Raw genomic sequence first — 26511 nt, 5'->3', positions numbered from 1 at the left:
GGACCCCTACCCTCCTCCCCCCCTATATTTCACCATACACAAAATCAACTATAAATTGATTAAAGACTTGAATGTAACACCAGAAGGTGTAAAACTCCTAAAAGAAAAAAATAGGGAAAGGCTTTCTGATATTGGTCTTGGCAATTTTTCAGATATGACACAAAAAAACACAGCCATAAAAGCAAAAATAAACATCAAACTAAAGGCTTCTATTCAGCAAAGAATACAATCAATGGAGGTAACCTATAGAATGCGAGAAAACATTTACAAACCATGAATCAGATCTGCAATTAGTATCCAAAATATGTAAGAAACTCGTACAACTCAACAGCAAGTAAATAAATTACCCAATTCAAAAACGGGCAAAGGACTTAGACATTCTCCAAAGATGACCTACAAATGACAAATAGGCATATAAAAAGATGTTCAATACCACTATTCATCAGGGAAATGCAAATCAAAACCACAATGAGATATCACCTTACACCTGTTAGGGTGACTATTATACTATGCAACAGTAAACAAAGAAGGATCTCTTACCCTTTGAGAGAGCATGGAGGGACCTAGAGAATATTATGCTAAGTGAAATAAGCCAGTCAGAGAAAGACAAGTATTACATGATCTCAATCATATGTGGAATCTAATGAACAAAATAAACTGATGAACAAAATGGATCCAGAGACACAGAAGCATGGAACAGACTGTCAAATCTTAAGAGGGAAGGCGGGGGTAGGTGGGTAGGTGGGAAGAGATCAACCAAAGAACTTATATGCATATATGCATAGTCCATGGACACAGATAATGGTGTGGTGAGGGCCTGGTGGGGGAAGGGGGTGCAGAGTGGGCTAGAAGGGATCAATGTTGTAATACTTTCAACAATAAAGATTTAAAAAATAAATACATGAATAAATAAATAAAATTTAAAAATGTTTATATGTAGATGTTGGCAAGAAATGTGGAGACTTTGAACCATTGTGCACTGTTGGCATGAATGTACATTGGTGCAGCCACTATAGAAAACAGTATGGAGTTTCCTCAAAATATTAAAAATAGCACTACCATCTGACCCAGCCATCCTACATCTGGGCACTTAAGCAAAGAAATGAAATCAGGATACTGAAAAGCAATTTGTGCCCCCATGCTCACTGCAACATTATTCACATTAGCCAAGATATAGAAACAACCTAAATGCCCATCAATAGATGAGCAGATGAAGAAAATGTATACATACAATGAAATATTCTTCAGCCTTGAAAAGAAAATTCTTTTTAAAGAGAACATGAATGAACCTTGAATGCATTATGCTAACATAAGCCAGTCACAAAAGGACAAATAGATATATGAGGTATCTAAGTCAAACTCAAAGAGGTAGAGAGGAGAAAGGTGGTTGCCAGGGGCTGGAGGTAGGAAGAGATAGGGAATTGTTCCATGGGCTAATGTTTCAATTATACAAGAATACGTTTTAGAGATCTGCTGTACAACACTGTGTATTATACAGTTAAAAATTTGTTAAAAGGGTTGATTTCATGTTAAGTGTTTTTATCCCAATTAAAAAAACAAAGTGAACCTGCCGGAAACAAATCAGTTTCACTCAAAGAGAGATGTTGACAGGAAGCCAGGAAGGCTGGTCAACAACCTGAATTGCTCTAACCACTCACCCTTTAGTTGAGACATTGTTAGCTGAAGCAGCCTCCACCTTTGTTTTTCCCATGTAAATTTCTGTTATTTCCTGCCTAATGGCTACATGTATATTTCTGTTTATCCTGGCTAAGATGTTTTCCCCAAAGCCTCAATAAAAGGGATGGCAGGGCCAGAGCAGGAGTAGTTCTCCCACTAGAGGTGGACTACCGCCTGGCCCCCCATTTCACCAAATTGAATTTCTTCAAGTCTCCTTTCATTTGTGTGCGGCCCTTCTCCAGAACTCGAACCCTGAACCGGAACCCTGGACCACGCGGGACGTGGGAAGGGATTCCTACAGAATCCCTTGCCAGGAAAAATGACACAAAACCACTGTGTGAGTTCGTGCAATGTGTACAATCAGCCGTAAGGCAAACAAAAACCATCACAGAACTTTGCAACTACAGGACACTCAACGAAGAAAACAAAAGCCCTATCTATGTTAACGTTGCCCCAAAGAAACTGATATTTAAGGAAAAAACAAGCCCCAGCGCACTATAATGTTCTACAGTCTCCTTCTAAGACCTGAGAATTATCTCCAAAGTACATGCCCGGACTCCCCTCATTATGGGATAGGGCTGGGTTGAGGTCCTAACAGTTGTTTTTTTCCAAACATTCCTAACGTGGTCATCACCCACGTGCAGTCAAGCAGCGCTGGCCTTTTCTCCTTAGGTGCTGATGGTCCAGTGGTCCAAAGCATCACTCACTTATCACTACACAAATGTGGCTATCTTTTTTATTTTTATTGATTTTTTACAGAGAGGAAGGGAGAGGGATAGAGTTAGAAACATCGCATCAGCTGCCTCCTGCACACCCCCTACTGGGGACGTGCCCGCAACCAAGGGTCATGCCCTGGACCGGAATTGAACCTGGGACCCTTCAGTCCGCAGGCCGACGCTCTATCCACTGAGCTAAACCAGTTAGGGCAAACGTGGCTATCTTTACATCTTTGTGTTCCCAGCATCTACCAGGGTATCTAGCACAGGTCAAGCGCCATATGAATGAATGCAGTAAAAACGGAAACAAAGGAGCAATTTGGGGAATTTGGGTAGAAGTATCTATTGTCAATCACTGTGTTCCCAAGACCAGCTGTTGGATGCCAAGCACCATGAACTCTGGGTAGGGCTTTTGTTTTCTTCATGGAATATCCTGAAGTTGCAAAGCTCTGTGGTAAGTTTTGTTTGCCTCTTTTCTGAATTACATGAAAGCCAGAAAAAAGCAGTTTGGGAAGCTTTCCCACATTGTCTTTGGGTGCCGACGACACGTAGCCACTAAGCCTCCCTTTAGTTGTCCTGTCCCAGAACTTGCCGCGCCTCCACATCCACGGTTAGGTGCTTGCTTTATTTCTTGGTTTGACTATTAACTGGTGCTGCTTTCTATTTGCTCTATTTCCATTTCTGATTGTGGATCTTCGGCCCAGGTTTACAAAATGGAGGCTGGGGGTAAAGTCCAAGGCGTTGGGAGCGAAGTGGCCATTGACTGTGATGTTTATGCAGGGAGCGGGGAGAAGAGGTTTTCTTTGAACAGCTTTGGGGAATATACAATCTTAAGTCTATTTCTTATGAAAGCAATGAAATCTAAGAGAAAGGCTATAAAAGTGGATCCTTATCCCCAGATAAGAGAAGCTCAGAGAATTCAATTCATAACAACAAAAATAAGACCCAGCTTATGTTCTAGTATTACAAGGTTTATTATTATGTTTCACTGCTAATCAAAAGTCTTCAAAGACTCCTACTGTTGGTCTAAATTTTAAAAGCTTCTCTTCTCCGGCTATTATAATTCTCTTCTCTGGCCTATGCATTTGGCTCCAAACTATCTCCTGATGTTCCTGGTCAGTGGATATCAAAGCCCTCGGCCAATCCAAATCAAACGAATCAGGATCTACGGGGAACAGGGTCCCAGGGCAGCAGGTGTGAAGGACCACAGTGACCTTATTTTATCACCTGATTCTGGCCTCCACATCTCAGTTCATACTGTGCCCTTTGCCTGGGATAGCTTCTCTTCACACAGGACCTGCTAGTAACTTACTCCTTCCCCCACTCAACCCCCACCCGGGTCGATCAGGACCTCACTCAGCCTCCTGGAAGAGGCCAAGAGCCCAGACTCCACAGCCGACTGCCACGTCACCTCAGCCTCTAGTTCAGCCACTCGGCATTGAGCCACTGTGGACTTTTACTCCTTCAACTGTAAAATGAGATTATCGGAGTGACCTCTCAAGGTTGTTGTGGAGACGAAATGAGTTAACATCACCAAATGCTGCGAGTGTCCGGCACCCAGTAGAGAAAGGCTCAGTAAGTGCCAGCTTATGAAGGCTCATCTCAAAAGCTCTCCAGGCTGCTGGTAGCTCTCTGCTGTTTAAAGCTCTTTTTAAACTATTTCGCTTCTTTTATTGTAACTTATTTTAAAATAGTTTATAATTCACAAGAAGCTGTAAAAATACTACAGGGTTCCCATGAATCCTTCCCCTAGCTTCCCTGAATGACATCTTACATAACCACAGCACATTATCAAGACCAGGAAACTGGCATTGCTCCAATATAGGTGACGAAGATACAGGATGTCATCTGGTTTTACTGTATTCTCTCTCTGTGTGTGTGTGTGTATACAGCTCAATGTAGTTTCTTCACATGTACAGATTCGGATCACCGTCACCACAACCAGGACACAGAACTGCTCCATCACCACCCACCAAGAAACGCCTTTGTGTTAGTTCCTTTAATCCTAACGCCTGGGAAGGACCAATCTGCTCTCCAGCATTGTGATTCTGTCACATAGAGATTGTTATAGAAATAAAATCATACAGTATGTAACCCTTTGAAACTAGCTTTTTTCATTCAGCATACACCCTGGCAATCACTGGAGAATGGAATCAGAAACCATGACTTGGGCGGTGGGTATGCATGTTGGGCAGTGGGTGTGGTGAATACCCTTTTTGGAACTTAATTATTCCTCACCCTGATGAGGGCACATGAAAATATACTAATTGGGAATGTCTCTTTCTTAGTCTGTATTAAATAATGGACGACCCGAAAAACACTCTCCCCATAGATAATCCACATATAATGAATAAGGAGATCTTTCCTAAATTCACCTTTCAAACTGTGAAACAGGATTCAACGTATCTCAACAAGTTGGTGAAAATGCAAGACTGCCAATGTCGAATGGTAAGGGAGGAAGAAGAACCAACGCGCTTAAAGTGGAAATAAAAACTGCAGGAACAGCTCTGAGAACCACAAAGTCTCCCAATAGAAAACAAAGTGAGGGAAGTGGGGGTTGGGGGATAGATTAAGCAGAGACCTTATATGCAGGTATGCATACCCATAGACAGACAAGAGTGCGGTGAAGGCCTGGGGAGGAGGCAGGAGCGAGGTGGAGGGGGTCAACGGGGGGAAAAAGGGGACACCTGTAATACTTTCAACAATAAAGATAAAGTAAATAAATATAAAATGTAAAAAATAAAGTGAAAAGAACACATGAAAATCCGGGTTTTGCTGATGCACTTATATATAGGACTGCAATGGACTAGAATAGGAGTAATTCTGCTGCCAAATAGGAGATAAAATCTACTTTGATGATATTATAGAACTTAAAATAGGATACAAATGTTCTCACTTAGCCTGGCTAAAAAAATCAAAAAAAAAATCCTGGTGTTACTTATTATGTAGTTTAAGGGGAAACCAAATAGCTTATTTATACAAGCAAGCCCCACACTACAGGGACAGGGGGTTATGAAAATAAAAATTATGAAAATGGAAGAATACCTTCTTCAGAACACTTGCTATAATAGAAGCTTAATGTTGCCAACAAAGGTCTGACTTTATTTTTATTTTCAATGACCACAACATTATATTTAATGAACTGGAAATTACACGCCTCTCAAGATTTCTTTAGACTTAAATACACAGAACATTAAACTATAGGTAGCATGAATCGGCATCACCCATCAACCATAAAAGCTACTCTCCATCTTGCTTCTCCCTAAGTCATGCCTTCCTTTTAGGTCAATAAATGAGAAAGCAAAAAAGACCTTTATTGCGGTAATGAAACCCAAATGCTCTTCGGGCGAAATTGAGAAGCAGAGAAGAAGGGAAGCTCTGGGAGAGGCGTAAAGGCCACTGGAAAGCAGGAGACACAGTTTCAGGAATACCCTTTGGGCAGGAACAGGAGTGATGACCATGACATAGATCCAGACAGAAAGTTGTCTTTCTTTGCAAACAGCCTCCCTTTGTGCGGTTGGACGCCAGAGACAGTACGCTGGACATCTGCGAGGGCACCGCCACAGCCACGCTTGGTTGTGGGACTTTTGATTTCTCCTCTTAAAAACACACCAACCACAGCATTCCTGGAGCTGGGCTGGATCCTACCCTCACAAAACCAAGCCGTTTCTACCTCGCACTTTCTGGCTACCTGCGTTACTGCAGCATGCCCCCTTTACCAACCTGGAGAACAGACAATAGGAGGTGTCACCCTAACACGAGGTTCTTTTACTTTCCCAAAACGTAAAACCTTTATTGCCATTAACCCTTCCAAGCAGTCACTCCTTCTCCACTCCCCCCACTGCCCCCCACTACACACGCACACTCACACACACACACACACACACACACACACACTCCCCCCCCCCCCACCTGTTTAAAACCTGTTTAGCAGCAAGCACAAGGAATTCAGTCTCTTCACTTCAGTCACAAGACTCGATCTTTTTCATTCCTTCCTCCCCTCCGCTCGCCAGCCAACCGCCCTGGCCCTGCTGCTTCCTCGCTCTGCCTGGCTGGACCGTTTCCTTGCCCTCCCAACCTGAGAGCCCATGCTGTGCTGGTCCTGGAGCCAAAGACCCCGGGGGGAGGTTTCGGGGTCAGATGAAGACAAGCACGCCTCTGAGGGAGAGGCTTCTGAGGAGCAAAGCCAGCTCCTTCTCTCATGTCCTGGTAGGAGGGCCGAGTCCCACGCACAATCCACTGAAAATAGCTCTCACAGAACCCAGTGGGAGGTGTGCAGGAAGCAGCTGATCGGTGCTTCTCTCTTTGATGTTTCTACCTCTCTAGCCCTCTCGCTTCCTCTCTCTGAAATCAATAAAAATATATTAAAAAAAAAGAAAAAAGAATACTGGCTTTGCAACAAGACACGCCCTTCCCCACCACATTCTGACCATGAGACCAGTAGCTTCCGATTCACTGCATCCTCAATTTTAACATGGGAAAAACGGTGCCTAGGTTAACTCTTTGGCGAATAGAAATTAGATAATGTAGGTAGAACATAATGAAAAAGCCATAAAACGTGGCTGTTTTCACCGTCCTTATATATATTTATAAATACCCAGGTCCTCAAAGTGCTCTTTGAAGCAGCATCACCATCTTATTAGTTCCCATGTTAGTGAGTAAATAAATCTTAAACCTATTTTAAAAAAAAAGGGATATGCTATGATGCATCTTACAAATCTACCCACGGTTTAGTCAATGCATCAGCGTTTAAAATCGCAGTCAAAGACAGTCTTAACAACAGTTTGGGGAGTTAAATTCCTTTTAGATTAAAAAAAAGAGAGAGAGAGAGAGAGAAACACCAGTTCCCACTATAACATTTACGCTTAAAAATTACAAGCTAAACCCTGGCCGCTGGCTGATGTTCTCAGTGGTTATAGTGTCAGCCTGCAGACCCAAGAGTTGCAGGTTTGATTTCTGGTCAAGGGCACGTGCCTGCCCCTCCCATAGGGGTATATGCAGGAGGCAACCAATAGATGTTTCTTACACGTTGTCGATATTTCTCTCTCTCTCCCTCTCCCTCTCCTCCCTCCTTTCCACTCTCTCTCTCTGAAAATCAATGGAAAAAATATGCTCGGGTGAGGATTTAAAAAAAATTACAAGCTAAGACTCAGTGTTGATAGTGATTTGTTTTTATGTTTCTCAAACACACATGACCACTCTCTCTCTGTTTACAAGACTTTTATCTGATAAAAGGGGACCCATTCAGGGATGCCTAGTAACGTACCAGAAATCAGCCCCAGAAGCAGCGAGCACAGGTACTCACCCGGGGAGATGGGCCTGCTGGAGCTTGGAGAAGGAGTGTAAGGGATCGGGCTGGACACAGTGCGAGGTCTTAATCCTTGTGCAGACATCTCATTAAAACACCTAAGAGGAAGGGGGAGATGATCAGGACCGCCTGCATTTCAACAGTTCTTAAGAGAGCTCTGATGAGAAAATGCTTGGGGTTCCCATCCCAATGTGCAGAGAGTGATGCTGTAGCTAGGAGACACCTTTTAACTTGGGCTCTTTCGGGTCACTGCTTCGCAAACCTCTCTCCAGGGTTTGGGTTGGGGAACCTGGAGATCCTAGCTCAGCATGGGGACCTGGGGACAGATGCACCCCACAACAGAGAGGCCGGGCTTCTCTCCATCACACAGCAGCTATACAGACTCCACTCCCACTGTCGCAAGAATTACAGAGACGTCCGTGTGTTAATGGCCACATTTAAATTGCTCTTTGAAACAAGCCCAAACAAGCCCTCTGGGGTCTATGTGATCAAATTAAAGCTTAAAGATACGTCTTTCTGTGAACCAAATGTTGATCCTGGGCAAGGCAAGCCTTCCTTAATGAAGTCACACGTCAGAATGTAATAGAGTGCCGATGAGGAGAAATTTCTGTGTGAGAGACATCCTAGTAAGTTATCTTCCACGGGCCTCGCGGCCAAAAGAAGGAACGGGCTGAGATCTGGGTCCTGGGGAAGATCTCAGCCCTGATAACCAGTTCACGAGCGAACTTTAGCGCTGTCACTGCTCTACTGGCTTACTCGACAGGAAGAAAGCCAGGCTGCTGAATCGGACATACATCTCTCACCTAGACACCCACCGCTGACTCTGCTCTGCTCTCCAGAGCAGGCCCCACGGAGGCACAGGCTGGACTTCTTGTAGGCTACCGTCCAGCTAGCAGCGAAGACCGCTTCTTGGTTTTTAAGGAATAAACACACTTGCAGATGCCTCAAGTGTCTATTTTTCTCTCTCTCGAATGTGCTATCATCATTCCCAGTAGGGAGAGGAGATGATGACTTTATTAGGAAGCTGTACTCTGCCTGAAATAATCTGACGTGCAAAAGATAAAGCAACCCTTCTGGCGTGGATACCAGTTCTGGGAAAAAATGTTTGTCTGGAGCCTGAAGGAGCTTTAGTAGTGTCTCCATAGTTGGAGGAAATTCCAGAGCACATCTGGCTCAAGATCAAGCACAGGGTACCGTGTGTGCGAACAGACAGTCTGCTCGGTGCCTCAAAGTAGTTAGTAAAGTAGTTAATAGGGCTGATGTGTTTTTTAATCCAAACGGTTTTCAGAGGGTAAGAATTTCAGATAGAATGGGACACTGTCAGAAAGAAATCAATGAAATTCAGAGGTAAGAATAGTTAAGGATAGTTTTATATAAACTTTTGAGACCGAATACTCTTTATTCTGTTCAAATGAGGAAGCATATACATAGATGCTTTAATGAGGATGCCCCATTACTCTGTTTTTATACTTTTTTTAAATTATGAAATTATAGACCTTCGCTACAGAAAAATCTCAAACTTTTCTTGAAATGACAACTGTCCACAGCAAACTGGCCCGAAGCCTGTTAGCGCCCTGGATCTAGTCAGTAGCACAAACAAAAGCAGAGTGCTGCTGGGGAAACACTGCCCACGTGCTCTCAAGCAGTGTGCTCTGACATCCCCACACTAGCAGACCCTGGTCTCAGACACGGGCTCCTCGGCCTGTGGAGGGGCCCGGAGGAGGCTCGGTCTCACCTCCCACACTGCGATACCGACCACGTAAGGCCAGGGCTCCCCTGATCCAGAACAGGAAATATCCTTGCAGAAATGATCTGGTTCTGCGGCAGGCTAATTCCCCAACTGCTGGGTTTCTCTGCTGACTAAGCAGTTTTTCCAAGGTGAATGTGTTGCTTATCTTCACAATCACCTTACTCCCAGAGTTGGGGGTGGAAAGGGGAAGGAGGAGGTAGCGGGGAGAGAGAGGAAAATCCGGATGAGAGAGAAAAGCTGATACCCCTTTCTCTGGTTAACCAAAGGTTGACTCTTATTTCAGCCCATTTCTCAGTGGGACAATCAGGGGGCTTGATGATAACACTTCAGCAGATAAATGCATTATATTATTATTTTTTTAAGTAGCTGCAGAAAGGCTCAAACGTTACCAAGAATGTTAAGGCAAGGCCTCTGGCTTCCAACAACCTCCTGTCTTCTGCTGATTCTTTCACCCTGTGAGTACACGTTTCCTCGGGCTGTACCAGGGCTTGCTTACCTGCATCTACGACGTCAGGTGCTCCCAGGCTTTAAACAGACATAACCCAGGATTGGACCAATTCACCAACACATGCGAACTCAGCCTCTCTACACATCACCCTGCCTCCACTGCTCTCCCCAGCAAATGATTCTGGGAAGGACATCTTCCCACCTCTCTTTTTGGGTTTAAGGAAAATGGTCACCCTTCTTCATTTCCCCCATTCTCAGCATCTCTTTTGATGCAGCGGTGATCATCATCACACCCAGTAAATGTCAGAGCCACCCCCTTCCACATCTAACAGGATGTGAAGAGAGACCTTTTAGAGCCTTTGTTAGAATAAACCAAAAACAAACAAACAAACGAGCAAGGAAGCAAGGCTCCAGAGACCAGCGCGCACCTTTCGTCATCCATTTCCAAGCTGGACTCGCTCTCGGAGAGCTGTCGACAGAGGGCTTCTCTCCTCTCCATCTCCCTCTGCAGCTTCCTCTGCAGCCGCAGGTTCTCTTCCCTCATGTGACGCTCCTCCTCCAGGTACTGCGCCATCTTCTCCGAGTCTGAAAAGCCAGAGTTCTCCATGAAAACGTGGCCCGTGCACGCACACACAAACCTTGACCAAGACACCGGCGGTCCAGCTCCTAGGCTACAGACGAGAACCGTCTCAAGCCAGGAGTTCTCACTCTCCCCTGCTTTAAATCTGGATTTAACGTTTACCCCGAGTACCCAAGTTTACCGATGATCTGCCTTTAGAGAAAAATACAAAAAGCGGCGTTGGGAGTTTAGGCATCTTCACCCCCACTTCCTTGCCTTCTAAGGGGCCTGAGTGGAGGAGGACATGGTGGAGGTGCAGCTAAGTCTAAGCCTGGACTTAGCAGCTACCAGAGCTTCCTGCATTGCTGGAGCTCCGAGGGGAGGGGGCTCCATCAGGGAAACAGAACCAGCCCACGGGCTGCCCTCTGGGCACCATGTCTGCTGCCCCTCAACTCCAGACACAGCGTGGCCAGTCACCTACGGAGCCATCACACTGTCAGCGCACCCAGGGCACACTGCGAGCCGGTGAGCTACGGCACGCTCGGTAACGGTTATAATTCCTTTTTAAAAAGTAGAAACTCACATAGCAAACAACTTTCATGTGTCAAATAAGATTAATTTTGAGTGTGTGTGTGTGTGTGTGATTCACTCAAAGCCTTTCCAAGTCAGAGAGCAGGTAAAGACCTGCACGCAGCCCGGCTCTTGGGAGGGCACCTTGGTTATGACAAATACCCGTTCCTGAGGAGCAGGCCATACAGGGGTGGGCAAATGTAGGTTCACAGTGGTGGGCACGTGAAACAGTTTATTCTTGTGCTAGCAGTTAGTAATTATTGTATTATTTATTTGTATCACAACTGTAAACCTACTGCTGCCCACCTCTATCTGTTGAGGTCTCCACTCCAGCATCCATCTCCCAGCCAGAGCTGTCTAGCCCCAGGGCAGAAACTGGACCCAGTTGGATTCTCTCTCCCAGATGTCTGAAATGCAGAACGGACACCTTCACGAGGCTCTAGAATCTCCTTCTGCTGAGTCCCTGGTTCGCAAGCCCCACCGTTGTGAGGTTCTTCTGGGCAGCATTCTGGCACATTCCAATAAATGGCATCACATGAGCTCCCCGCTCTTTTTCTGGTTTACCTCAGACAGAATCTGTTGTTACTAAGGAACCAAAATAACCTCACACAAAACTCAGTGTCTACCCATCTTCCTGCTTCTTCCTTTTCCCTGTCTCAGCCATGAGTTTGGAAAAAGTAAAACCTCAAAAAAAAAAAAAAAAAGGGGGGGGGGCGGGTAATATCTACTTCACTATTCTGAAAAATAGCTACCCAGTCAAAGTGGCCATGATCGCGCCTGAGAGTTCTACAGGTTGTTGCTCCATATTTTCAGCCCATTCCAAATTTAAGAAGGAAGGAGCTGAATGCCATATTGGCCATTTCTCTGCCACATACAGACGCTATTTCAACTCCCAAGTCCATCGAATTAGTTTCAGTTTTAAGCAACTCTGTGAAGGTCTGGTGCTTTAGCAAATAATGACTTTTGAGGATACACATTCAATGATTTCTAAGGCATCATCATTACAGAACACATAAAAGCTATTGGATATGCTTATTTTAGAAATTTAAATAAAAACACCAAAATTAATAAACACTATGATGTACACTAAACCCTAAATCCCTCCGTTGTTCTCAACATAATCAAAGCCCTGCTGCTTCATCCAGTTGCAAAAGTCCCTTTAACTGAAGGCATGCTGGGAAAATATTTACAAAGCACACTTTTAATATAAACGATTTAAATTGCTTCATCCCAAGCATGCGCGCGTGCAGCACTTCTCACCAGCGCTCCAGGAAGCAGGAGACTGGCCCCTGGGAGTACTTATTGTTTCCAGAACCAGAAGGGCGCTGTCAGAGCAAGTTGCCTTTCTTTTCCATAAATAGGAAAGAAAGCTTCGCAGAACTGAGGGTTCATGAGACTCCAAGAATCATCAGTTAAGAGGAAACAGTTTTTCAAAGGAAACGGCAATCCTTTCACATCTGGGGAAGTCAGCAGGGGGAATCCTTAAACAATACTCTACAGACAAGAAAGCCGGTCAGCAGGAGTGATGGCTGGAAGACTTCCTGCCTGTTCAGCAATTAACAGAGAGGCCAGCGCTGGCCGGTGTGGCTCAGTTGGTTGGGGAATGTCCAGTGCACCAGGAGGTTGCAGGTTTGATTCTCAGTCAGGGCACATGCCTGGGTTGTGGGCGTGCAGGAGGCAGCCATCGGATGTCACAGCCTCACACTGATGTCTCTCTCTCCCTCTCCCTTGCTAAAAATCAGTAAACTATTACTTAAAACAAACAAACAAACAAAAACCCAGAGAAGCCAGAGGCATAGGGAAGACACCAACCAGGTCCAAAAATTCTGGGTGTTACTGACCCAGGCACAGAGAGATGTCATTCCTTGGGTGCCCTCTGCTGGCATACCGCCACACCTGATTTCAAGAGACTAGACTTCCAGAAGTCAGCTCTTACCTTCCCTCACGCAGAGCTCCCGAAGACGTAGGGGCCACAGTTTATGTTCTCCCTTATGAGCCACAGTTTATGCTCCCCCTGTCTTCAGCCACCTTGCAATATCTAGTCTAAGATAGTCAACTGAGAGTGACTTCCAGTCATAGAGTCCAAAGAGGTGGTTTCCACATAATCCAAAGGTGACCTACACAGTCTGCTTTCACTTTCAAGTTTATGGTTAGAAAATACCGATGCCCAGACCCCACCCAAATCAATGAAATCAGAACCTCGAGGAGGAGGACTCTCCACTGGTCTATTAAAAACTCCCCAGGATTCCAATGTGCAACCAGAGTTGAGAACTATTGGGTGAGAGCTTCAAGTTCAGATACAATTGGACTTGGAGGATAAGGATGAGTGAGGTAGATGGATGAGAAAAAGTTATTAACTCATCCTCTAAACCCAATCCAAACCACTTGCGAGCGGCTGAGGGCCACTTGCGGCTGTTCGGTTCGGCTTTCTCTGTCCTCACACTAACGAGTGCCTCTGGTGGTATCTGCAGCCTCTTCAAAGACCAAATAGTGCAGGAGGAGGGAGATAAGCGGAATGAAAAATTCTTCCCAAATTTCTTCTAAAAATGTTGTCAGGGACACAAGGCAAGTAAGTATGCATGAGAAAGAAACATGCAAGCTGATGGCACTGGAAAGAATTCAGAAAAGTGCTGAAGGACACCTGTGTGCCCAACACACCAACAACTCAAAAAAATTCCTAAAATAACTAATATTTGAGAACTCCTTGACTTGTTTTCATGAAATGTATTTAGTGGTTCTCCACCCAGGGTATACATCAGCATTACCTACATTAAAAAAAACAGAGGGCCAGCCAGGCTCTACTCCTAGAGTAAGGCTAGAGACCTGTATCGAGTTAGACAGAATAAAGGACTCCCAAAGATATCCAAATCCTAATTGCTAAAGCCTGGGAATATGTGACCTTACGTGGCAAAAGGGGCTTTGCAGATGCTATTAAGTTAAAGACCTTGACATGGGAATTTATCCTGGATTATCTGGCTGGGCTCAGCGTACCCACAGGGTCCTTATAAGGGGAGGCAGGGTCAGAGCGAAAAGGAGGTGTGACAACGGAAGCAGAGGTGGAAGTGATGCCAATGGAACTAAGGGGCCACGAGCCAAATCCTGCAGGCATGCTCTAGAAATTGGAAAAAGCAAAGGAACGGATACTCCCTCCAAGCCTTTCCTGCTGACACCCTGATTTTAGCCCCATGAGACCTCTTCTGAGCTTCGGACCCCAGAACTATAATACAGGCATCGGCTAACGTAGGTTTACAGTTGTCTGTATGGAAAATGATGCAATGACTAAATAAATAATACGAGAATAAACTTCTGTTTTGTGTACTCACAACTGTAAACCTACTTTTGTCCACTCCTGTACAATAAATTGTGCTGTTCTAAGCTAACTAAGCGTGTGGTCTTTTGTTACAGCAGCAATAGGAAACTAGCACATTGTGTTTTTTAAAGGTTCTTGATGCACCATCCCAGACTGAATAAGAGCTTCAAATTTTTTGAATTTTAGAAAAGAAAACCAAGATAAAAATCACTGAAATTTACCCTGGAGGTGTTCTTGAACAGTAATCAAATGTGTGTACAGACGTTCATTGTAGATATGGCAACACAGGCAAAAAGGGTCTATTGGTATGGGACTAGTTAAATAAACTGTGGTGTAACCAACTAATCAAATACTGAAGCTGCCTTTTAAAAAAGGGAGTAAGACAGCTCTATAGGTTGGCAAGAAAAAAGTTATAAGATATAGTAAGTGAAAATATAAAGATGCAAAAGGGTATATTGTACTATTTGTATTTTAAAAGTTTACACAAACACATATACCTGGAAAAAAATGTATAAAAAATGGGTAATTGCACCCAGCCAGTATGGCTCAGTGGCTGAGCATCAACTCACGAACCAGGAGGTCATGGTTCGATTCCTGGTCAGGGCACATGCCCGAGTTGCAGGCTCAATCCCTAGCAGTGGGTGTGCAGGAGGCAGCCAATTGATGATTCTCTCTCATTATTGATGTTTATCTCTCTCTTTTTCCCTCTCCCCAAAATCAATAAAAACATATCTTAAAAAAATTTTTAAATGGGTATTTGTCAGAATTGGGTGATTGGGGATCAGAAATGAGAAAGAGACTTATTTTCCCCTGCATACCTTTCACTACATTGCCTATTTGAACAATTAAATTGGAGCAACCTAAGCAGAAATAGGAGACCCACACAAATGCACAATGATCTCATCAAGTATTCAGAAATCGAGTTCCTTTGACTTCCAACTCAACACTCCCACCTTTTCCAAAATAATAAATATAAATTTCAAAAGCACTTATTCAAGTACCACAAACAAATGTTATCTATGACTAAAATTTAGCAGTAAGGAAGATAAACACTCTAATCTCTGCATTAATGCCCCCCAAATATATTGAGGTCTCCTGCAATATTTTGTTAGCACCATCCTAGAGATGGGCGCAGGGGAGAAGGTTAACAATATTACCCCTGATTCTGGACCCTCCTGAAATTATTTGAATTATGTTTTAGAAGTATTCTAAACTAGCTGCCTGGCCCTACTACAATAATTTTTAAAAATAATGAATTCCAAGATGACAGGATAAACATGTATTGGTAATGAAATACAATACGAATTTGATTAACACAAATCAAACCATAAATGTTGTTAAAACCCTTGGTACTTGGTAAGTAGATTAATTCTGCAGACAGAAGACAGGGAAACCAGAGGCTACGTACGCTGTAACTGAGCGGCCCTCAGCTGCTTCTTCAGCCTCTCCACTTCATTCTTTAAAAACCGGATGTGGCGCATCATGTTTTCAGGAGAGTCGATCTCCATGGAGATGTCTCTAGGTGATGGGGGAGCTGAGACCGGCTGGTCTAATTTCTCCTGCAGGATTCTTTATGGAAAAGAAAAATTCCAACAATGAGAAACTGTTTGCCTTTGAAAGACAAAACAACATACTAGCCAGAGGGCTTGTTTTAATAGCAAGCTCCTGTAATGAATGAACTGCAGAACCAATTCACAGGGTTGCTTATCTCCTCTGCCCATTTCACATGAACTTCTGGTCACCCTTACCTGGTATTCGGGTCAAAGGGCAGAGCTGAATGAAGGACCCACCCTCCTTTTCCTTCCTTTAAGTTGCCACTGGTAATTAAACATTCCTAAAAAAAAAATCTCTAACATGTGCTTCTAAGTAGTATGTCTGGCATACAGAAGGCTCCAGAGTTATCTACTCACTAAATGTTTGACATGCTGGTTGAGGACATGGAGATACTAAAGGAATTTCACTCTCTCAATGCTTTCAGTTGAAGTTTATGAACTGTGCACTATCAGTCTCTGTGGATGGTGGCATAACATAGAGACTCGACGTATAAAATTCCCGGCTGAAAAACCAAGCTGAGGGCATGACAAACTGATGAGAGGCCCTTTGCTTCTGGCTATAGCTAAGGCAAAAAGTTAAAAGCAAAACAAAACAAAAAACAAAACAAAACTTATTAGATTAATAATTGGTAGTTCCACCTTCCCCACTAACTATCGTTAAGCACATAAAATGCTTATTTGTTAGCGGAAACCGGTTTGGCTCAGTGGATGGAGCGTCGGTCTTCGGACTGAAAGGTCCCAGGTTTGATTCCGGTCAAGGGCATGTACATTGGTTGCGGGCACATCCCCGGTGGGGGGTGTGCAGGAGGCAGCTGGTCGATGTATCTCTCTCATCGATGTTTCTAGCTCTCTATCCCTCTCCCTTTCTCTCTGTGAAAAATCAATAAAATATATTTTTTAAAAAATGCTTATTTGTTATATTCAACAGCTTTTGACTTATAAAATGTCAATTTCAGATTGCTCAACCCAATAATCTGCAATAATTTGGTACTGATTGTGTTCTGCAAAGGAAGACTGAATGGCACAGATCTCCATGTCCCCTTTTGTAGGTTGCTGGGGGGTTTTGGTTTTGTTTTGTTTTTAACTTTTACCTTTGAGTTTGCTCAAGGGCTCTAACTGAGCAAACCAGTATGTTAAATGTTGTAATGGTCCCTACAACATTTATTATGTTAAATCATTTTTCCTAATTCCATCTATTAGTACAGCTACAATAATGCAAAACGCAGCTGGTTCAGACACATCTTGAATATTTCCCTGTAGATACACAGTGCCTCTACTTGCACTTTTCTTAAAGCCTCTGGTATGTTTCTATTTTGCAAATCTTGAGATGAACTCAGAATGATTTATGGATTCATCTAAACCCAATATTTATGGCAAAAGGACTCTGGTTAGCAAAACAAAAAGGTCCTCATGAAGTGGATTAATGAACATTTTCAAGAAACTCCCTTTCTACACCCATCCACACATCCTGCATACAGAACTCCTTGCCATTCTTCAAGCCCGGCTCCAGCCTCCCAAAGTCTGCAGCACTTAGAAATAAGGGGCTGACAGTACCTTGCACAGAGGGGTTCAAGAAACGTTTGCCGAGGAGGAAAAAAAATGGCGACGGAATAGAGTCGGGTTTGGAGTCTGTTCCTGGGGCGGAGAGTCGGAGCAGCAGAGGCTCGCAGAGGGAGTGTATGTGGGCAAGCCAAGGGACAGCTAAACTCCAGGAGAAGGCGGGGGAGTGCTGGGCAGTGTTCCTCTGACCACGCAGCACCCACAGGGGCTGGGTCCCCTCTTGGAGCTGCGGGCTTGCCGGGCGCCGTGCCATCTTGCAAGGAAAGGAGGATTTTAGGGGAAACCTGTCTTTCCGCGACAACTGCAAACACTGAACTGCTGGGAGCACCAGACCACCGGTCCCCTATCAGCGCACACATTTGGATCCAAAGAAACTCTCCACTGCACCACGGAAAGGTCAGATTTTGTCTGAAATAAGCTGCGGTTTCTAATCCCCGCGGTGGGTGAGGGAAGCCCTGGGTGAGGGAAGTGCGGCAGCCGCAGGACCGGCAGGAGCCGGGAGGTCTGTGCCTAGAAAAATCAGCGGCAGTTGGAACTGCCGTGATCCGTGAATGAGGAGGGGGGTCTTCTGAGCTGCTAACAGAAGTGACCTCTTGAAAGCAACTCATTTTAATCTGACGAGGAGGGTCAGACTAAGAATTTTCAAAGGAGTGCAGGCTCCTTAGTCTGGGGCACAGACCCACGGTCCGCACACCTGGGCTCTTTCCGACTCTGATTGCTAAGCCCAATACAGAGGCAAACCCAGGTGGAAACCCTGAAAGACTGCAGGGGGAAGGTGTTTTTTCGGAACCTGGGGCCAGAGCTGCGTGTGACCATCAGAGAGGCAGCTCTGAGGCGCACACCTCTACAAACCGGTAGTGAGTGCCATAGAAGGGGAAAAAAAAAAAAAAAGAAAAAAGAGCTAGAGAGGCCCGGAAGTCAATTCAGAAACACTGCCACCCAGGGGCTGAAACGCTAATTGTCTCTGGTGTAATCAAAAATAAATACGAGAAATTAAGACAGGGCTGGCTTAAAAAGCAGGACTGGCTTCCAACACTGAGGAGCCCTGGAATGAAGCTGAATTGATATACCGCCCAGACTGGGAAAAAGGTGTACCAAACAGAATAATAGAGGAAGTGAATGACAGCCGCTACTGCACATTTTAGTCTTCCTATTTTTTAATTTTCAATTCTTTTTTCAATTTTTTAAATTTTTTATTCTCATATTTTTTTATTTTCATTTTTTGCATCTTATACTTAAGAAACTAATATTTTTTCTTTTTCCTCACTTGATTTTCACCTTTTTAATTATTACATTTTTATTTCCAATCAGCAATATTATTACTATTATTTTACTTTTTTTTTTTTTAATGTCATTTGATTTTCTCTTTCTTTTATTTTTGGATTAGTGTCCTACATTCGATTTGCATCTTTCCCTTACAATCGCTTTACCCTATCTCAAAGCTAACATTATGCCATCACTCTCCTCCTAACCTTTCCCCCTTGTTCCCCAGTTTATCTTAACCCTTTCTGGCTTTAGATTTTCCCTACTTTTTCAGTTTACTCCCTGCTAAAACTTCACCCTACTTATATATCTAATCCCAACCCCCTGCTCCAAATCCATACAAACCTCTCTCTACGCTACCTTTAAAAAATTATTTTTCTCTCGGGCCTTTTGTTGTTGTTTGCTTGAATGTTGATTAGATTGAATTTTTATGCTTTTTTAGGAGATTGTTTTGATTATTCTTTTTGTTGGTTTGGTTGGTTCTTTTGTTTGCTTTGTTTTTGTTTGTTTTTTACTTTTGTTTTCCCTTGCCTCACTTGATATTAGCTGCTGTTGCAGTTTGTATTAATCTCCAGGCACGTGTTGCTGGAATTTGCTGGGAATAGTGGTTGTTCTAGTGGAGTTTACTCCCCATATATATAGTTTGTTCCCCTTTTCTCTCTTAGTATCATTCTTGTCTCTCTTACTTTTTTTTTCTTTTCTTTTTCTTTTCTGTTATTTCTTTTCTTTCTTTCTGCTCTTTTCCCAAGTTCAGATTCACACTCTTTGTTTTTTTGTTTTTTTTTTCTTCGTTGTTGTTCTTTCTTTTTACTCTCCCTCTTCCACTCCTATTCCCTAATTTGTCTTTCTCTGGTGGTTACCTTTATTGGAGGTTATTAATATCGTGAATACAATTCTGTTCAGTGCCTTGTCTGTTGTGCCTGGTTGTGTTGTATTTTATACCTTTAAATCAACGCCAGAGAGAGAAATCTATATAACCAGACATCCGGAGAAGAGAGACCATGGGGAGACAAAGAAACAGCCCCCACAGGAAAGAGAAGCAGGCATCACCAGAAAAGGAAGTAAACGATTTAGAGGCAAACAACCTATCAGAGAAAGAATTCAGAGAAATGGTCATAAAGTGGCTGAAAAGGATGGAAGACAAATTCGACAATATGAGTAAGAACCAAGAAGAAATGAAGAAGAACCAAGAAGAAATGAAAAATGACATCGCTGCTGTAAAGAACTCAATAGAAAGCATCAAGAGTAGACTAGATGAAGCAGAGGACCGCATAAGTGAGCTAGAAGACAAGATGGAAAAAAATACCCAATTACAACAGCTTCTAGAAACAAAAATTAGAAAGATTGAGGAGAGCGTAAGGGAACTTCAGGACAATACAAAACAAAACAACATCAGGATAATAGGGGTGCCAGAAGGAAAGGAAACTGAGCAAGGAATAGAAAACCTGTTTGAAGAAATAATAACAGAAAACTTCCCTGATATAGGGAAGAAAAAACCCACACAAATCCAAGAAGCTCACAGAGTTCCAAGCAAAATGAACCCCAAAAGACCGACGCCAAGGCACATTATAGTTAAGTTGGCAAACACCAACGACAAAGTAAGAATCTTACAAGCGGCCAGAGAGAGACAGACAGTTACATACAAAGGAACCCCCATCAGACTAGCAACTGATTTCTCAACAGAAACTCATCAGGCCAGAAGGGAATGGAATGAAATATACCAAGTCATGCAAAGGAAGGGTCTAAATCCAAGAATACTGTACCCAGCAAGGCTATCAATCAAAATTGAAGGTGAAATCAGGAGCTTCAGAGACAAAAAAGGACTAAGGGAGTTTATCACCACCAAACCAGCAATGAAAGAAATGCTAAAGGGACTGCTGTAAAAAAAAAAAGAAAGAAATAGGAAGCAAAGAAGGTACACAGGGGTATAGAATAAAAATGGCGTCAAATAAGTACCTATCAATAATAACTTTAAATGTAAATGGATTGAATGCCCCAATCAAAAGACACAGGGTAACAGACTGGATAAGAAAACAAAACCCAGATATCTGCTGTCTACAGGAAACCCACCTCAAAAAAAAGGATGCATACAGACTGAGAGTAAAGGGATGGAAAAAGGTTTTCCAGGCAAATGGAAATGAAAAAAAAGCTGGGGTTGCAATACTTATATGTGACAAATTAGATCTCAAAGTGAAGGACATAACAAGAGATAATGAAGGCCACTTCATAATACTAAAGGGAGAAATCCAACAAGAAGAAATAACTCTGGTAAACATATATGCACCCAATACAGGAGCACCAAGATACATTAAAAAACTCCTGGAAGATATCAAAGGAGAGATTGACAGTAATACAATCATAGTAGGAGACTTCAATACCCCACTATCACCATTGGACAAATCCTCTAAACAAAAAATCAGCAAAGAAACATCAATCCTAAATGACTCACTAGAACAGATGGAATTAATCGACATCTTCAGAACATTTCACCCCAAAGCCACAGAATATACATTCTTCTCAAGTGCACATGGGTCATTTTCAAAGATAGACCATATGTTAGGACATAGGCAAAGTCTCTCCAAATTCAAGAAGATAGAAATCATATCAAGTATCTTCTCAGATCACAGTGGCATAAAACTGGAAATTAACTACAATAAAAACAACCCAAAGAAATCAAACACTTGGAGACTAAACAGCATGTTATTAAACCATGACTGGGTTACCAAAGACATCAAGGAAGAAATAAAAAACATCATGGCAACAAACGACAATGAAAACACAACAATCCAAAATCTATGGGACACAATGAAAGCAGTCCTGAGAGGGAAGTTCATAGCTCTACAAGCCTACTTCAAAAAACAAGAAACAATGGTAATAAATTACCTAACCCAACAACTCAAAGAGTTAGAGAGAGAGCAACAAGATAAGCCCAGTGTAAGCAGAAGGAAAGAAATAATAAAGATCAGAGCGGAGATAAACGACATAGAGACCAAAGAAACAATACAAAAGATCAACAAAACCAAGAGCTGGTTCTTTGAAAGGATAAACAAGATTGATGGACCTCTAGCCAGGCTCACCAAGAAGCAAAGAGAGAGGACCCAAATAAACAAAATCAGAAATGAAAGAGGTGAAATAACAACAGACCCTGACGAAATACAAAGGATTGTTACAAAATACTACGAACAACTCTATTCCAACAAACTGGACAACCTAGAGGAAATCGACATATTCCTAGAAAAATACAACCTTCCAAAACTCAATCAGGAAGATTCTAAACAGCTCAACATGCCAGTAACTATGGAAGAAATTGAAGCAGTCATCAAAAAGCTTCCGGCAAACAAAAGCCCGGGGCCTGATGGCTTCACAGGAGAGTTTTATCAAACTTTCAAGGAAGAACTAAAACCTATCCTCCTCAGACTATTCCAAAAAATTCAAGAGGAAGGAACACTTCCAGGCTCCTTCTATGAAGCCAGCATCACCCTAATACCAAAACCAGATAAAGACAACTCAATGAAAGAGAATTACAGGCCAATATCCCTCATGAACATTGATGCCAAAATCCTCAACAAAATTCTAGCAAATCGGCTCCAGCAGTACATCAGAAAGATCATACACCATGACCAAGTAGGATTTATTCCAGGAATGCAAGGATGGTACAATATCCGCAAATCAATAAACGTGATACATCACATAAACAAATTGAGAGATAAAAATCACATAGTCATATCAATAGATGCAGAAAAAGCATTTGACAAAATCCAACACCCTTTCTTGATAAAAACTCTCAACAAGGTGGGAATAGAAGGCTCATACCTCAACATAATAAAAGCTATTTATGATAAACCCACAGCAAACATCATACTCAATGGGCAAAAACTAAAACCATTTCCCCTAAGAACAGGAACAAGACAGGGATGCCCACTCTCACCACTCCTGTTTGACATAGTACTGGAAGTATTAGCTATCGCAATTAGGCAAGAAGAAGAAATAAGAGGCATCCAAATTGGAAAAGAAGAAGTGAAGCTGTCCTTATTTGCAGATGACATGATATTGTACATAAAAAACCCAAAAGATTCCATCAAAAAACTAATAGACTTAATAAATGAATTCGGCAATGTAGCGGGATACAAAATTAACGCCAAGAAATCTATGGCTTTTCTATACACCAATAATGAACTTACAGAAAGAGAGACTAAAAAAGCAATCCCATTTACCATCGCACCAAAAAAATTAAGATACCTAGGAATAAACTTAACTAAGGAGGTAAAAGACCTATACGCAGAAAACTACAGGACACTGAAAAAAGAGATAGAGGAAGACGTAAACAGATGGAAGAACATACCATGTTCCTGGATTGGTAGAATCAACATCATTAAAATGTCCATACTACCCAAAGCAATCTACAGATTCAATGCACTCCCCATCAAAATACCAACAGCATATTTCACAGACCTAGAAAGAACTCTCCAAAAATTCATCTGGAATAAAAAAAGACCCCGACTAGCCTCAGCAATCCTCAGAAAGAAGAATAAAGTAGGTGGGATCTCAATACCAGATTTCAAGCTGTATTACAAAGCCACTGTTCTCAAAACAGCCTGGTACTGGCACAAGAACAGACATATTGATCAATGGAACAGAATAGAGAACCCAGATATCGACCCAAACCACTATGCTCAATTAATATTTGACAAAGGAGGCAAGAACATACAATGGAGTCAAGACAGTCTCTTCAATAAATGGTGTTGGGAAAACTGGACAGATACATGCAAAAAAATGAAACTAGATCACCAACTTACACCATACACAAAAATAAACTCAAAATGGATACAGGACTTAAACATAAGACGGGAAACCATAAAAATACTAGAGGAATCTACAGGCAACAAAATCTCAGACATATGCCACAAGAACTTCTTCACTGACACTGCCCCTAGGGCAATGGAAGCTAAAGAGAAAATTAACAAATGGGACTACATCAAAATAAAAAGCTTTTTTACAGCAAAAGAAACCATCAACAAAACAACAAGAAAGCCCACTGCATGGGAAAACATATTTGCAAATGCTATCACTGATAAAGGTTTAATCTCCAACATCTACAGGCAGCTTATGCAACTTAATAAGAGGAAGATAAATGATCCAATAAAAAAATGGGCAACAGACCTAAACAGAATATTTTCAAAAGAAGACAGAAGGAAGGCCAAGAGACACATGAAAACATGTTCAAAGTCACTTATTATCCGAGAGATGCAAATCAAAACAACAATGAGGTACCATCTCACACCTGTCAGAATGGCTATCATCAACAAATCAACAAACAACAAGTGTTGGCGAGGATGCGGAGAAAAAGGAACCCTCGTGCACTGCTGGTGGGAATGCAGACTGGTGCAGCCACTGTGGAGAACAGTATGGAGTTTCCTCAAAAAACTGAAAATGGAACTCCCATTTGACCCAGTAATCCCACTCCTGGGAATATATCCGAAGAAACTAGAAACACCAATCAGAAAGGATATATGCACCACTATGTTCATAGCAGCACAATTTACAATAGCTAAGATTTGGAAACAGCCTAGGTGCCCATCAGCAGATGACTGGATCGGAAAACTGTGGTACATCTACACAATGGAATACTATGCTGCCATAAAAAAGAAGGAATTCTCATCATTTGCAGCAACCTGGATGGAATTGGAGAACATTATGCTAAGTGAAATAAGCCAGTCAATGAAAGAACAATACCACATGATCTCACTCATTTAGGGATAGTAAAGAACATTATAAAGTGGTGAACAAAAAGATAGATACAGAGACAGTAAAGCATCAAACAGACTTTCAAAGTACAGAGGGAAAGTTTGGGAAAGGTGGGGGAGTTATGAAATCAAACGAAGGACTTGTATGCATGCATATAAGCATAAACAATGGACGCAAAACTCTGGGGGGGAGGGCATGTGTGGGTGTGGGGTGGGGGGGTAATGGTAAGATATGTACACATATAATACCTCAATAAAAATATTTAAAAAAAAAAAAAAAAAAAAAAAAAGAAACGTTTGCCGCTGAATGACATTTCACATCCATGTACATACATTTAACGCAAAGAATGCTAACCTTAAATATGTACGAGCCATTTCTTTGCAGCAAACAATTTGATGGTAATTTTTCTATCAAAATCTCAGTCTTCCTAACTAAGTACATTTTATAAAAATATAATAACTACAGGCACGTAGTACATATCCTATGCGGTTTAGAAAAGAATTGGGGAAACCAGTTTAACAAGTAAAAAAGCTGAAACTATAGCCATCCTTCAGAACAATTTAAAGGTGAACAATAGCACCTTGACTAATTTCTTCATAGCCTCTGACACCAAATGGAAAGAAATTCTACTGGGCCAGTGCGAGAGAAGTGTAAAGAGGTGACCAGCATGAAAAGAGGTCAGAAAGCTTTCAACGTGTTTTTCATTTGACAAATTAAATGATATGCATCAACCATGGAATTAAAGGTCCCATTGTTATCCTCCAGTCATACCCAGAACAGCACCCTAGTCACATATGCAATCCCATATTGAACAATAAGACTAAACAAACCGCTTTTCAGCTTCAAGTTTATCCATTCTTTTCCAGAGACGATTAACTAGTGCTTCTTGTTCTTGCTCCAAAGTATTTTCAAGGTCAATCTTCTCTCGTCTCAACTAGAGGAAGGAAAAGAACTTTTACTGAGAATAGCAGGCCACTTAAACTTTGATAATTAGATTTCTTGATTGGACCATTATGACCCCTTTACTTGGAGAAATTGCAAAGAAATGGCCAATTTTCTAGCACAGACACTTTAAATGCATCTAGTTCTTACACTCTTGAGAAAACCAAGACAGGTTCATTCTTTGATGTTCAAGCTTAATTGCTGTCTGGTACATCACTTGTTTTAGCATTTACTCAAGGCACATGGAAAATCTTCCTTTAAGAGAGTTCGGGGGGAGTTCTGCTTACTAGTCATACCAGGACTTACCTGAATGTTTGTACCCCCATCCTGCCCCCCCAGTCCTGCATGTAGTTCAACATTAAAGATTACATCAACATTTATATAAATACCTCAAACACCCATATTTGTCAATGGGTGCACATAAATATGTCCCAAGATATAAAAATAGGCACAAAATTATAAACACCAAATTCACAGTACTGGTTACCTCCAGGGAGGTAGAAAAGAAGGGAACTTCGATTTGAGGAAAGGTGTGCAGTTGTGGAGGGAACCCCAAACTATTCTACTTCATAAAAAGAAGCAAACGGGGAAAATTCGTTTAACCAATCAATATTGATAAATATGAAAATACTGAAAACAACACCGGACACTGGTTAACAAGGAAGTAGCTGGGAACCCAGAAGTCAGAAATGTCTGCCTTTGTAAACTTACATTTTAATGGCGTCAAGATAGTAAATGAAACAAATAAATTACATATTTGGTAGAGGGTGAAAAGGATATGAAGAAAAAGGCTAGTGAGAGGGCTAGAAAATGCAATGATCAGTAGACTTCACAAGGACAAGTAGAGGGAATGTGCTGCATCATTTTTTTGTACTTGTCTATGTATTTGAGATATTAAATAATTTTAACAGGAAGTTTCCTTAAAAAGAGAGAAAGGCTATGTGACTGCCCCTATGCTGTCCCTGCAACCAAACCCAACTCACCTTTTCCATCACTGAGTCAACAAATTATTTGTGATTGCACAGCTGCAAAAATGCCACAGTGGCAGATTTCACGTTTCCTTAGGAGATCATAGAGGCAAGCTCCTACTGATCAAAGATCCCTGCATATG

The 26511-nt window shown here is 42.2% G+C and overlaps 1 protein-coding gene across 2 annotated transcripts in view; it reads right to left on the bottom strand.

Moving 5' to 3' along the window:
- CCDC6 (coiled-coil domain containing 6) overlaps positions 1–26511 on the bottom strand; it is a 111078-nt gene that overhangs the window by 5766 nt on the left and 78801 nt on the right. For both annotated transcript variants that reach the window (XM_028151510.2, XM_008145477.3), the window contains 4 exons: positions 25289–25392; positions 15746–15906; positions 10327–10483; positions 7699–7799 (listed from right to left, as the gene is read on the bottom strand). In XM_028151510.2, the coding sequence (XP_028007311.2) occupies positions 7699–7799; positions 10327–10483; positions 15746–15906; positions 25289–25392 (523 nt within the window). The remainder of the gene's footprint in view (positions 1–7698; positions 7800–10326; positions 10484–15745; positions 15907–25288; positions 25393–26511) is intronic.

This window comes from Eptesicus fuscus, chromosome 17, assembly GCF_027574615.1.
Source record: "Eptesicus fuscus isolate TK198812 chromosome 17, DD_ASM_mEF_20220401, whole genome shotgun sequence".
In the NCBI taxonomy this organism is placed as follows: domain Eukaryota; kingdom Metazoa; phylum Chordata; class Mammalia; order Chiroptera; family Vespertilionidae; genus Eptesicus; species Eptesicus fuscus.
This window is presented reverse-complemented; position numbering and strand designations above follow the sequence as displayed.